We start from the raw sequence: 14,061 nt of genomic DNA, 5'->3' as shown, positions 1-14,061 counted from the left end.
AGATAAAACCCAAGGTTTCTAAGCTTTGGATAAAAAGAAAAAAAGCCTCAGCTTGTGATCCAGGACTTTTTGATCTTAAATTGTAATTCTTTTCTGTTTGCTCATTTGTTTGTTTGTTCAATTGCTTGCACAGCCCTCTCTTATGTTTAAGTGCAAAAGATTGATGAATTGATTAATTAGCTGGCTGCTCCTGTTTTCTGCATACGGAACACTGTTACCACACAAACTGAAACCTGCAAGACCAATGGTAAACAGCATTACCAGTTATTTTTGTCTAGTTACTTCTCTCTTCAATTAAGAAGTCTGTGACATGTCTTCCATGGAGTTCAGATTTGCAACATGATTAAGGGTGCTTTCCAGATTTTACACTCTCTGAATCAGAGAGCTGAATACCCACCGGGGGGGGGGGGCAACGGGGAGTGATGCTGTCAGTCCACATGAACTTTGCAGGATCAACATCTGGGAAGGGTTATTGCCAGAATGAAAGACCAATGGTGGTGCAGATGCTCCCTGGCAGGAAGATCAGGGAAGATCACTTCAGTTGGGAGGGCTGCTTTCTCACAACCATCACTACTGGAAGTGATGTCTCAAAACAACCTGAGGGACAATCTTAAAAGTCATGTCACTTCTTACAGAGATTAATTCCCATGTTGGAAAAACGACTTTGCAGCTTAGATATTGAATCCTACACAAACACACAAGTACATAGGCTGAGAAGTTGAGGTATGCGGCAGTTTCCACATTAAGCCTTGGCTGTGAAATCCCATGCATTCTGCTTCATTGTGTCCCAGACCTTGGATACCTTGTGTGGGTCAATGGGAATCCCATGGTTCTCAACTTTACCAAGGCTGCCTGAAGGCAAACCAGAGGAATAACCATGTGTGCTTCATCTTGGAAGAAGATTTAATGCCTGAGCTAATGGCAGAAATACAGAAACCTTATTGTGAGAGTAACATCTGTCTTGCCTGGGAGCTTTCCGAGGTGCTGACCATCTCTTACCACCTGTTACCTGGTAACTGTCACTTTCTGCTGGACAGCTCTTATTCCAGTTAGTCCTTGCCCCATGGTCTGTCAGGCTGCCTGGAACAGGACAACATCAAACTGTACAATCTCAGGGAGAAGGGTTGTAGATGGCAAGAAACAGCTCTGGAATTCAGAGATCTTTTTAGACACAAACACGGTTCTGCACTATTTGTTGTTGTTTAGTCGTTCAGTCGTGTCCGACTCTTCGTGACCCCATGGACCAGAGCACGCCAGGCACTTGTGTCTTCCACTGCCACCCGCAGTTTGGTCAGATTCATGTTTGTAGCTTCGAGAACACTGTCTAACCATCTCGTCCTCTGTCGTCCCCTTCTCCTTGTGCCCTCCATCTTTCCCAACATCAGGGTCTTTTCCAGTGAGTCTTCTCTTCTCATGAGGTGGCCAAAGTATTGGAGCCTCAGCTTCAGGATCTGTCCTTCCAGTGAGCACTCAGGGCTGATTTCCTTAAGAATGGATGCGTTTGATCTTCTTGAAGTCCATGGGACTCTCAAGAGTCTCCTCCAGCACCATAATTCAAAAGCGTCAATTCTTCTGCGATCTGCCTTCTTTATGGTCCAGCTCTCACTTCCATACATCACTACTGGGAAAACCATAGCTTTTACTATACGGACTTTTGTTGGCAAGGTGATGTCTCTACTTTTTAGAATGCTATCTAGATTTGCCATTGCTTTCCTCCCAAGAAGCAGGCGTCTCTTAATTTCATGGCTGCTGTCACTTAAGTGACATGAATAGCATTAGCAAAAGCAGGAATTGACACTCGTTAGTATTTTATGGCTAAGAAGAATAATGGACAACACACTATCCTTTTGGTGGAAGCAGCAATATTGGATATGCCATTTCACACCATACCACCTTACAGGTATTAAGTGGAATGGACGTGCACGAGGCTTCTGACGTGCACAAGGCTTTTGTCCAACCCAGATAGATGATAGATAGATAGATAGATAGATAGATGATAGATAGATAGATAGATAGATCACTCTGCCTTGTATCTTGCTCTACTTTCTGCAGCCAGGGTTGGGGTGATGGTAACACAGTTATGGATCATCAGGTGTTGTGTCAGTGGAGAAGTAGCCACACTTGGGAGCTATGATAAGTGCTGTCGTTATTGCTTTTGACAATCACTGAAGTAACATTATTGGATCATCCGTCTCTCTAAAAGTAAAATTAGGACCCCTCAGTGTAGCAGTGCTTCTTTTCCGTCAGAAACCACTGACCGCATTCACACACTTCCCAACTTTGCTGCGACAGAAGCATGACAAACAGCCAGGAGTGATAACAGCTTAGGCTCCTTCAGACTTTTTTCTTTTATCCCATCTCCCCATAACATTTCACTTACTGTAAAAGGCACATTTGTGGCTCACTAAAATCTAGCTGAGTGGTTTTTTGAGTCAATGGAGAGATAAAATCTTTGTTAACTTGTAGCTCATCATAAGAAGGCTTTAATGAAATGGGATGAAGTTATGTGTGACCAGGTGATGAGGACTACAGAATAACTCTTTCCAGCAGCCTTTTACCTAAAGAAGGGAGTGCGGCCCTATTTTTGTTAGCATGAATCAGATGGGTGGCATCAACGAAAAGGCAATAAAGACTAAGAAATGGGTGGGGCCAAGCAGACTAGATCCCCCCCCTCCCTCTCTGCATTTCACTGATCAGTTACTTTTTCGCTACGTTGCCTGTCAGTGTATGCAAAATCGTGGAAAAGCTTTGTGACATATTAATCAGAAATCAGGCTCAACTTAAACATTAGAGATTTAAGCTTGTACAGTTCTTGAAAGCAAATGGAATATCTCAGACAACCTCATCAGCATGTTGCAGTCTACTTAGCAACGTATTTAGCATATTGCTGCTCCTGGTAAAGTGCCACATTCCTTATTACGTTTTCAGGACATTTGGCTGACTTTCATCGAGTTTCACACGCAGTGCCAGAAGTGCTAGTCCATTCTTCCAGATGGGGGGTTGAATGTAGATTCCTATTTAATGGTTACCGTAAATAGTTCTGTCGTGACACAGGGCAGGAAAATGCAGGGAAAGCATGAGAGGCGTGGCAAAAGCGATTCAATACCCAACCCAAGAAGGTGTTTAGTTAACGTTAATGCTTGTGATTGCTGTATGTGACAGAAATCGAATAAAGAATGATCAAGAAGGTTCCTCAACTTCCATCTGGATAAATGAAAGCATCACGTAAACCACTGAAAAGGCAAGCACATTTCAAAGTTGTAATGAGTCCTATCATTATTACTTTTGACCATCACCTAAGTACGATTATCTGATCATCTGTGCCTTTACTTTTTAAAAATATTAATGAATAAATAAATTAGGATCTTGAACCTATCAGTGACCCACTGGCAAATAACTGTAGAACAGAAATCGTAAGAATGAGCATTACTGCTTGTTTTTCTAGAAGGATGCTGCCACCTTCTGGGAGCCAAAAGCCTTGCTTCTATGAATCTTCCAGTTATTCAAGGATGGACATTCCCTTAAAAAAGTTTTTTTTTGTTGTTGTTGGACTACTGAAACAATGGAAGGAAAATATTTGGAATTTGGATACATTTGAAGCAGGAACCTGAGGACCAGCGAAGATCATAGTTGACTAACTTATACTAACATATACAAAATCTTCATCAAGCAGAAAAATAGCTTATGTAGAACTACTGTTATTGGTTGCTGCTGTTATTATTATATAATTGCATCACCAGTGTATCTCACTTAGTTACAGATGAGATGCATCTGTATAGATAAACCGCCTTCCATACACCAAAGGAGATATATGGACTGGTGCATACCAAGCACCGCGTGCCATGTTAATTTGTATCAATATTCTCACGACAAAATTCTGACCAAACATCACAGTGGCACCTCGCTTGTTGAACGTAATAGGTCCCGGAATACCATTCGACTTCTGAAACGTTTGACGACTGAGGCGCAAATGGCCTTCTGCAATTTCCATTGAGCAAAATTGGAAAACACGCAGCAGAAGCCGTTCGACTTCCAAGGTGCGTTCGAAAACGGAAGCAATTCTGGGTTGTCGGAGTTTGGGTTCTGAAACGTTCAACTTCCGAGATGCTCAGAAACCGAGGTTCCGCTGTAATTATGGAGGCCAGATTCATACAATGTGACTGGAAAATATTTTTAAATGGTAAGAACAATATAGCACTTCCCATGCATATATTAAAAGTAAGCAGTGTGTGCAAAGTCGGTGTGGGGCAGGACAGAGATACAGGTTATATCTGACTATGTTCTGGCAAATCTGCCTGAAGGCAATGAAGAATGAGCATGTATCTCTCTCACTGACAGTGTGTGTATTAATTTCATCAGGAACGCTACTCATTAAGAAGTATCCCAAAGACAAAACAACAGGCTGATGACAGCAGAAACAGAAGAATAGAATAACAGAGGCCTGATTCTGGTTTCAGAACAGGAATGTGCCAATGTTATCAAAAAACATGATCTCCAGAAAATTATAGACTTACTTGGATGAAACAACTTAGTTACTCATGAAGCATACAATCCTTAAATTTCCTTTAGTGGTATGTATGTATGTAAGCCCTGGTTATTGTCTGACTTGTCTTCTTTGACATTACATCCCTCATTTTGCTGATCTTCCCATATCCTTCCTGAACACACTTTGTTGCTCTGTACCTTGCCTCTTGCTCTAGAAAACAGAAGAGATAAACCCCCTACTTCATATAGCTGTGAGAATAAAATGTTATGGCAGTAATCATGGAGGCCATATAAATAAATACCATAGATAAATTTCACCTGTTTGCTTAGAAGCTTTTTCTGTTAAGTATAATGAAATACTTCCAGCTCGTTATTTTTACCTTACCAATGTAAGACAGGTGGAGATATTTTTCATTTTCTCTTCCTCTGCCTCAGCTTTCAGTTACATCATTTAGAAAGAAGGAGGTTCCTTTCCATTCTGTAAGATGCTGCTGCTAGCTGAACTTTATTCTGTAAGGCAGACTGGAATGGGGGGGGGGGGTGTTTTATCAAGGGCAGCCAATGGCAACAGCACCTGTCCTGAAGGCGTGCTGCAGGTATAGGCAAACTTGGCCCTCCAGATGTTTTGGGACTACAACTCCCATCATCCCTAGCTAACAGGACCAGTGGTCAGGGATGATAGGAGTTGTAGTCCCAAAACATCTGGAGGGCCGAGTTTGCCTATGCCTGAAGTGTTGGCCTAGTACTGTTGAGCGATAGTAAACAGATCTGTCCTTTATGCATTTGAGAAGCTTGTCTGTTTGCTAAGAGGAAAGTATTATTTCCAGCACAGGACACATAAAGGCTAGTTTCTTCTTAGGGTTTATTTTGTTCTTACTTTTCATCCTGTTTTTGATTTTTCCTAATCCTCATGGGTTACTTCTGCTAACGAATCTTCCAGTGGAAAACAGTAGACCACACCACAAGACATCTTGTAGACATGGACTTCTGATTAATATTTTCCTTATTTAAAATCACTTATGTACTCATTATGCACAAAAGCTACTAAAGTTTATCTCAATACAGTACTAGATCAATATACCAGATCAAAGTATAATTTACTTCCTTTAAAATCTTAAGTAACTTTGGGTTATTGTTGGCTTTTTGATTGGGTATTTTGTGGTTTATATTTTTATTTTATTCTGTGAACCGCCCTTAGACCTCTGGGTATAGGACGGTATATAAAGTTAATAAATAAATAAATAAATAAATAACTTTCCCCATATTGATTTAGAAAGGCTTATAATGTTGTGAAACTTTCTTCTGCTTTAGCTTTTAAGTTAGCAGGGCAGCCAGGAGTCTGTTAGGACAATTGTTTTCTTATACTTTCATTTTTCATTTATAATTTCTTGGTACACCATAAGCAGCTAATGTAGTTTTATATTTCTTCTATTTAGAGTTTGCAGTATCACCATTGTAATTGTTTCATCTATTATATTGTGATCGCGTTATGTAATTTTCTGTTTATTTTCTATTGTGCTTTTACTATTTTAAAGAATTTTTTTCTCAATTCGTCAGTAATTTTTAATAACAATGTCAATATCTTTTGCTGTGGTTCTGGTTTTTTGATCACTGTTCTTATGCTTATGGGAGCAAAGGAATACAGACCGAAATGAGAACCGTTTTTCAATGGCCATCATCTTGGATGACTTTGAAAGAGGATTATTCATGGAGGCTAAGGCTGTCAATAATGCCTATCTTTTACTATCTATTGCTACCATGATGGCTATGTTTTCCTTTAACTGTTGGGGGACTTTGTATACCAGTTGTTGGGTTTCACAAGCGGGGAGAGTGCAGAGGTGCCATGCTTTAAAGCTGCTCCATGCAGCTAAACACCATTCACAGATGAAAAAATAAGAAGCATCCCTCAGCCAACCATATAAGTAAGAAAATGGAACCAGTGCTCAGAAAGGCAGGTAGGCCTGAGACCTAAATCACAGGGCTACATTCTGCTCCGATTCGACAGGATCCAAAAGGGCACATCACACCAAATGGCGGAGTAAAAGAAAACCCTTTACCATTCCTACCAGAGATCAGCTATTTCAAGTCCCATCTTTTACATTAAGTCAACATGTAACTTGTGTACAGCACGCAAGCAATAATATCCTTAGAGTCCCATCCCTGGGCATTACATTTAATGTGATGACACAAGACAGCACCCTTTCCATGGCAGAGCTCTGCAGGTGGAATGCTCTCCTCTATGAATTCTGCCTGACGTGAACTTTGTTTTCATTTCAGTGACAGTTTAAAATCTGGTTATTTACTCAAGCTTTTGGTCATCATTCAGCTCACTCTTAATTTGTAATAACCATAACTTGTGTTTTAAGATTATTTATTGTTTTATTGTTTATCCACTTCTGACCTGTAGATAGGGGAACTTTTTATGTGTGTTTTAATTACAGTGGTACCTCAGGTTACATACGCTTCAGGTTACATACACTTCAGGTTACAGACTCCGCTAACCCAGAAATATTACCTCGTGTTAAGTACTTTGCTTCAGGATGAGAACAGAAATCATGCTCCAGCGGCGTGGTGGCAGCGGGAGGCCCCATCAGCTAAAGTGGTGCTTCAGGTTAAGAACAGTTTCAGGTTAAGTACAGACCTCCGGAACGAATTAAGTACTTAACCTGAGGTACCACTGTATTGGTTCTCCCCTCCTAAAATCTTTGATAGAGGGTGGGATATAAATGTTTTAGTGAATAAATAAGCTTAGCTACATGTTAATGCCCCCCCCCCCCAGTTGAGATTGCACATAGACAAAATCTGTATGTTCTAGTCAGCCCTTCCTGGGCCCTTTTAATCAAGCATAGCTGTGTCTCGATGAAAATCAATAGCATCATAAAATGTGAGCATACTCCTATCTCATAATTAGCAGGAATGTTTTGCCTGCAATGGAGAAAACCAAAGTTTGGCTCCAAAGGTAGCTGGCAGATGGTGTGAAGGCTGTGGTTTCTAGTATCCTTAAATGCATTCTCCAGCAGAAAGAAAAACAGTGATTATCAAAAAGTCAATTGTCATTCTGTGTCTTTAGAAAAATTCCCATTAAAGATAAAGCCAATTTTAATTAGATTAAGTATCCAATTACTGTAATTACATTTTTAAAAAAATTCACATCATGAGGATGACCCTTTTAAAAAGGGTTACAAGAATAATTAGTGTATTCATATTAACCAAAATGTATTGGATAATATTTATACCCAGAAGGCAAAGTACATTACACATATTTCACCTTTGGGGAAACCTTGTAAATGTTTTGGCAGTAGTATGAATATTTATAGGCAGGAATGTGCTTTAGCAAGATTATGTGAGAAAGCATTTATATCCTCACAATTTTTTACCCAAGGGTAAAGTATACATAAAATGTAGTGCAGAGATTATGGATATGCAAAGTACAATTTAAGCAGGGACAGTTTTTATCCATTTGTTTAATTAATTGGAGCAGACTATTTTCTTTCTTTCTGCGCCCAAATGACCCACAAATCCACGGGTGGGTCCCTTTTTTATTCAGTAGTAACCAAGCAAACAAAACTGCCAAAGGGGCAGTAAAGATATAACATACAGGCTGGGCATTAATTAGACTGGGCTGGAAGCCACGTGGCCTTAAGGCCGTCCATGGAACAGGAACCTGGTACTCCAGAGCTTGGCTTGAAGGGATGCTATGGGCCACAGCAGGCTGTTGTTATCGGCTGGGCTTCCCCGGGCCAACAGCCTAGTGCCACTAGGCCAGAGAACAGATTCTATCGCTGCAGAGGCAGGACAGGCCACACAGCTGAGTGAATTGTGTATCCTGCCACCATGTATTATACCAGGAAGCAAAAACTATGCTGAACAACATAAAATGCAACTTAATCGCAGCTGCTTTGTGAGCGAAGTTTATCCTCTTGTTGTTTATACACCGGCTCAGGGTGCATACACACTGATGCACGCCAGCACCTAGAAGGTTTATCTCCAGGTGATGGGCTGACATTGTAACACAGCCTAGAATGGGAATGGCTAACCTTTGGCCCTCCAGATGCTGCTGGACTACAACTCCCATCATCCCCCAAGTATTGGCCATGCTGACTGTGGCCAATCGGAGCTGGAGTCCAACAACATTTGGAGTGCGCAGGTTAGTGTATGCTGGCCTAGAACATAGCTGAGAGAGCCAGTGAGAGAGGAGAGTGAGACTTGCCCAGAGACATTCACAAGACACAAAAGCCTTCTCTAGAGCCCACACAGGTAAAGAACATACACTGGAGAAGGAGCTCTGCTGGCCTCACCCTGGCATCTGCATGTCGGGCATGGACATCAGAAGAGGAGCTCCCTTGCCTGAGCAACTCTTCGCACAAAGGGGTTCCTCTTCAGATGCCTGAATTCAGTGCATGGACCTCAGGGGCAGCGGTAGCATCTCACTTCTCCTACAACTGAGAGTAATGTGTGAATGCGGCTGGAGATACACTGACATATATAACAGAAGGAGGTGGAGGTTCCTATACTTTCTCAGAAAATAAGCACTGCAGATTTATTTCATGGGGAAGAGCAGTGGGTTGGATGGAAATGAGTTATACGCCTACAGCTTTTCTGTAGATCTGCCATAGAAATGCAGACACAAGAGAATGATTTTTTTAAAAATGTGAAGATCCTAATTATGAGTTGGCACACGATTCTTAAGTCTGGTTCTGGAAACTACATGCAAATTGGGACTATTCTTGCTAAGCAGGACATTTGCATAGTCATGGCCCTACCTCACAGAACAGGTTCAAGCTGAATATATAGGACAAGTCTTCATGGCTGGGAAGAAAGGGTGGGATCCAGACCTAGGCTGCAGTCCTAACCCTACTTACCTCAGAGTAAGTCGGGTTACTTACCTGAGTGTCATCCTGACCTGAGTTCATTTTCACACAACCCTGCTCTGGCATAGTATATGTCCATAGTTAGTGTGGGTATGGAAAAGCCAACAAAATCTAATTTCAGGTAAGAAATAGTTTTGATGAATTGAATGCACAATAAGAAAATGTGTCCAGAGGGGGGCCCTGTGACTTGCTGTTCTTCAGTTTTACTCCTCATTGGTACAGTATCTCAAAGTTTAATATGTGTTGTCTTATCCCAGTTTGGGAATATTTGGCAATGTTGCTAAACCACAACTCCCATCATTCCTGACCACACCCCATACTTGCTAGGGCTGATGGGAGCTGTAGTTCAGAAATACCTGGAGGGCAAAAAATCCCCCCCCCCCCCCCGGGTCTGGTCTTATCCAAAATACATATATATGAACATTAAGGGCCATGCCATGCTACAAGCTATGCTAAATATGTTCATTTGTGACATTCTGGTTGTTCCCATCCCCAACAGAAACGTTGCCCAACCATGGATTTTGAAAGGATATGTGTTACTCTTTTTATGTGTGGAATTATACCCATGCCTCATTCACCAACCAGCGGTGCTGCTGTCCTTTTATTTTCAAAGACAGCACTTCTGTAACTGCTGCACGCCAGGACCAAACCCAGGCTTTGTAGGATTTTTTGCCAACATCCTCCTCCCGCTACAGCAGACCTAATATCAACCACTAAGGCATCCAGATAGAGAGAGCACAGACAAGAGAGCAGAGATGGCCCTTTTCAGCACTGTTACCACTCACTCCAGCCAGTGGCTGAGCTCTTTCATAGGTGTGCGGCAGCCAGGAGTGCTCTTTCTCAAAAGGGGTGCATCTTTCTGCTACACAGGAAAAGAGTGAGCAGAAGCAGCTTTGTGCAGCCGCCACCACCACCTCCCCTTGCTACCTCACATTTATATACCGCTCTCATAATATTCTTTATCTCTCTGGTGGTTTGCAATGCAAATTAAAAATTAAAAACTATGCAATTCAATAAAACAATTAAAACTAATTCTGTTTTCAGTGTGGCCAGCCATAGAAGAGTGAAATGCAAGAATTTCTAACCTAATTTTGACAGCATGCTTAAGATATTTAGCTTCACCCTTAAGAGTTCAAGAGTTTAGTTCTAGGTGACCATTTTAGAATAGACTTCTAAAGGTAGATGTTCAAGGAAAAGTCAGTTAAAAGGCCAAAGCTGATTTCTAGACAGACAGATTTCCATATAAACAGGAATTGGAATACCAGATGTCAAGGAGAAGCCTGCAAGCAGGACATGGGTGCTACAGGGCTCTCTGCAGCAAATTGCATTCACAAAGGCATACTGCATCCAACAGTAGAAGCAGAATATAGCCATCAAGTGGGGGGGGGGGGCTATTAGGTTGTTGTTTTTATTTTTATGCATTTTGTGGCTTTATATCTTGATTTTATTCTGTGAACTGCCCTGAGACCCCTGGGTATGGGGTAAGGTTACCAGACGTCCCCGTTTCTCAGGGACAGTCCCCAGATTTACAAATCAGTCCCCTCACAAAATCCATCTATTTAGTAGGAAGTTGAAAAGTGTCCCAGGATTCATTGGGGAAAACCTAGTAACCTTAGTATGGGGCGGTATATAAATTCAACAAATACATAAAATAAATCACAGCCACCAGCCACTGATACCTTTCTCCTCCTGCACGGACTACTTGCAACACAAGTCATCTACCCACGCATTCATTTAATAAGATATGTACCACTTAGAATTACAGAGTTGCAAGGGATCCCAAGGATCATTCAGTCCAATGCAGGAATACACAGCTGTCCCAGGGCCAGATTTAGGTTTGATGAGGCCCTCAGCTACTGAAGGTAATGGGGCCCTTTAGATGTCCAGCTGTCCTTTGCCAGCAACAAATCGTCGCTGTTTTTTGTGTTGAATATATGCTATATGGTAATTTATGGACCTAGGTAATAGGTATCTAAAGCCATTTGCACATAACAAAATATGTCTTTTATCAAAGCAATTGTTGAACTGAAATACAATTAAGAAGAAGTATATTAATAGTGAAATATTGGGGGGGGGGGGGCAAGAGAGTGAGGCTCCGAGCTATAGTTGTTTAGCTTATACGTAAACCCGGCACTGGCTGTCCCATACAGGGATCGAAGCTGCAGCAACCTTGGTGTTATCCGCACCGAGCTCTTACCAACTGAGCTATCCAGGCTGATTGTAAAAAATAAAATAAAAAAGCAAAAAGTAAACCTCAAAAAGTTCGCAAGAGATGGAAAACATTTTAAAAAATAAAAAGATCAGCAAGAAGAACTGACCATTTCAAAGCATTCAAAAAATTAACAACAAGGATAAAGTGAAAGCAGATTAAAACATGCCTCCCTTAAATTCTGAAGTAAAATATGCAGGGCAGCAAGCGGCAGAGGCTGCTGCTCTTCTTCGCCCTTCGCCTTCCCTCCAAGTGTGGGCAGCCTGGCGTCCGCCGGCGCCTTCGGGAGAAGTGCGCATGTCCGCCACAGCCCTTCTCTTTCTCCTGCCCCCCACCCAAACCGGAAAACATTCCAAACGGGAATGTAGGGAAGCTAGCGAGGATGTGACGTCGTGCGGGAAAGGACGCCGACGTTCCGCTCCGGGCCGCGGCGGGCGGGCGCGCGCTTGTGGCCAGCCATGGCGTACTCGACGTTCCGCAAGGTGGCCCTGGCCTCTTGCTTGGTGCTGTGCGTGTCGCTGCTGCTGCCCAAGGTCTTCCTTTCGCGGGGCTGGAGGCAGCCGGAGCCCAGCGCTGCGCCGCCTACTCTGGTCGCCGCGCCCGAGGGTAAGAGGCCGTCCCGAAGGCCCCGACTGCCCCGAACCCCTTCCGCCACCTCGTGCGTCAAGGGCTGCCGGACTGAGTCATGTGCATGTCAGGGTCACATCTGCACCCCACTCCACCCCACGTAGCAGCTCCTGGAAACACAAATGGGGGGGGGGTAATATTGGGTGGGATTGCTGTGCGAAATGCCCACGCATTAAATCGCTTTCTCGATATTACTACACAAGATTAGAGGAAGGTGGGTGGGGAACCCCAAGGATTTGCAAACCTATGCACACACAAATACACCCAACCCCTTTGCAGAGTTCACCCGTGCTGTTTTTTGCACGTGCTTTTTTTTCTTTCTTGCACGTGATTTTTTTCTTTCCCCTGCTCTTTCCGCACAGGAATTTTGGAAAGCGGGGTGGCTGGAAGCTCAGGATACATGTAGCGGGAAGGTGATCCTTGCTCATTTAATTTTGTTGTTGTTGTTTAGTCGTTCAGTCGTGTCCGACTCTTCGTGACCCCATGGACCAGAGCACGCCAGGCACTCCTGTCTTCCACTGCCACCCGCAGTTTGGTCAGATTCATTTAATTTAGATCGGTCTTATTTGGGATGAAATGGACCATTCACTGGAGAAAGTAAATCGCAGTTCTAACTGCCTTGCCCTCGTTCATTCTCACAACTAAGCTGTTGGGAAGTTCTGTCCGATGTGCTGAAACTGCGTAAGAAGCTGGGTGAATGGGCATTCCAAGTGTTAAATGCCATCAGAACAGACAAAGGGAAGTGCTTCTTCACACAGTGCGTGGTTAAATTACGGGATTCGCTGCTACAAAATGTAGTGATGGTCACCAACGTGGATGGCTTTGAAAGGGGTTTAATACAAATTGATGGAGGACCATTTGTTCAATGCCTCCATTGTGCAACTGCATCAGTTGCTAAGGAACACAAGTAAGGAGTGTGCTGTTGCACTCATGTCCTGTTTGAAGGCATTCTAGAGGCATTTGGTTGCCACAGTGAGAACAAGATGCTGGACTAGATGGGCCTTTGGTTTGATCCAGCAGAGCAATGAAGCTATTACTGAAGCTGCCCCTTGAGTCCAGGACTGAATTAAAAAAAAGTGTGTGTGAGAGAGAAAGACTTCACCTTTTGACTAGTTGATATCTTGATTGAAGGAGGTTCAGGTTATTGTATTCCGTGTTAGGAAACGTGCAGTTATTTATACCTCCAGGTTTAGCTGTGGCTAGCAAAGTTAAGATTACGACTTTACCTTACCCGGCCTTTACCATTGAATTCACAGAAACTTTCTTCCAAGATGACATGCATTTTAAATTGTGTTCGTTTTTAAGCCATCCCTTGAAAGCATCAGTTTGCCAGCATCTTGTAGTCATCGCATTGTTTTTGTTTTTATAAACTTCAAAATCCCATGTCCACCAATTGTTTTGATGTTTGTTACATTGCTTTGGATATTTTATATGAAATAAAATATAATTTAAACTGTCTGTATCATTTTTTTGCTGCTTTCTGCCATTTCTTTTCTTTTTTTCAATTTCTGCCAGCCTTTGTGGCAGAAATGGTCACCATTTGCATTATTTTTAAAGTGTCTTTCCTAATGGATATCTGTGATTGTACATGATGACCAAGGATTTCTCATGTGCAGAAAGAATCTGCACTAGTACTGCAGTATTTCTGCAACTTCTTGCCTTCCTTAATGTGTAGCTGATCTTACTTCTGAAGGCATAACTGTACATGTGGGGTGATAAGACCTTACCGTCCTTCCCTTATTCATTCTCACGCCATTCCGTACCACCCATGTCACCTTTTAAAGTTGCACTTTTACTATAGAGCTGCAGGCAATGAATGGTAGAAGTAGCATTTCAGGTGTGTTTAAACTGCCGGAAAAGAAGTACCCC

General features: G+C 42.5%; 1 protein-coding gene and 3 long non-coding RNA genes across 9 annotated transcripts in view; 3 read left to right on the top strand and 1 right to left on the bottom strand.

Moving 5' to 3' along the window:
- Positions 1–14,061, top strand: part of RIC3 (RIC3 acetylcholine receptor chaperone) — a 513,554-nt gene that overhangs the window by 104,166 nt on the left and 395,327 nt on the right. For 4 of the 6 annotated variants that reach the window (XR_014504294.1, XR_014504296.1, XM_083409405.1 and 1 more), the window contains exon 1: positions 11,937–12,171. Coding sequence is in view for 3 of the 6 variants with exons in the window: in XM_083409405.1 (XP_083265531.1) it covers positions 12,024–12,171 (148 nt within the window). In the remaining 3 variants the exon portion in view is untranslated. Of the gene's footprint in view, positions 1–11,914; positions 12,172–14,061 lie in introns of those variants that run through there. The other 2 variants (XM_083409404.1, XR_014504295.1) reach the window with 2 other exon arrangements.
- LOC310666311 overlaps positions 1–14,061 on the top strand; it is a 446,582-nt gene that overhangs the window by 325,833 nt on the left and 106,688 nt on the right. The gene's annotated exons all lie outside the window — the stretch shown is intronic.
- LOC310678339 lies at positions 4,423–6,684 on the bottom strand. Its single transcript, XR_014511738.1, has 3 exons — positions 6,543–6,684; positions 4,871–4,995; positions 4,423–4,696 (listed from the first exon to the last, which is right to left on the bottom strand). It is a non-coding gene; the product is annotated as an uncharacterized lncRNA (long non-coding RNA).
- LOC310665627 lies at positions 12,178–13,650 on the top strand. Its single transcript, XR_014505541.1, has 2 exons — positions 12,178–12,628; positions 12,748–13,650. It is a non-coding gene; the product is annotated as an uncharacterized lncRNA (long non-coding RNA).

This window comes from Podarcis tiliguerta, assembly GCF_965153285.1.
Source record: "Podarcis tiliguerta genome assembly, chromosome: 1".
NCBI lineage: Eukaryota > Metazoa > Chordata > Lepidosauria > Squamata > Lacertidae > Podarcis > Podarcis tiliguerta.
This window is presented reverse-complemented; position numbering and strand designations above follow the sequence as displayed.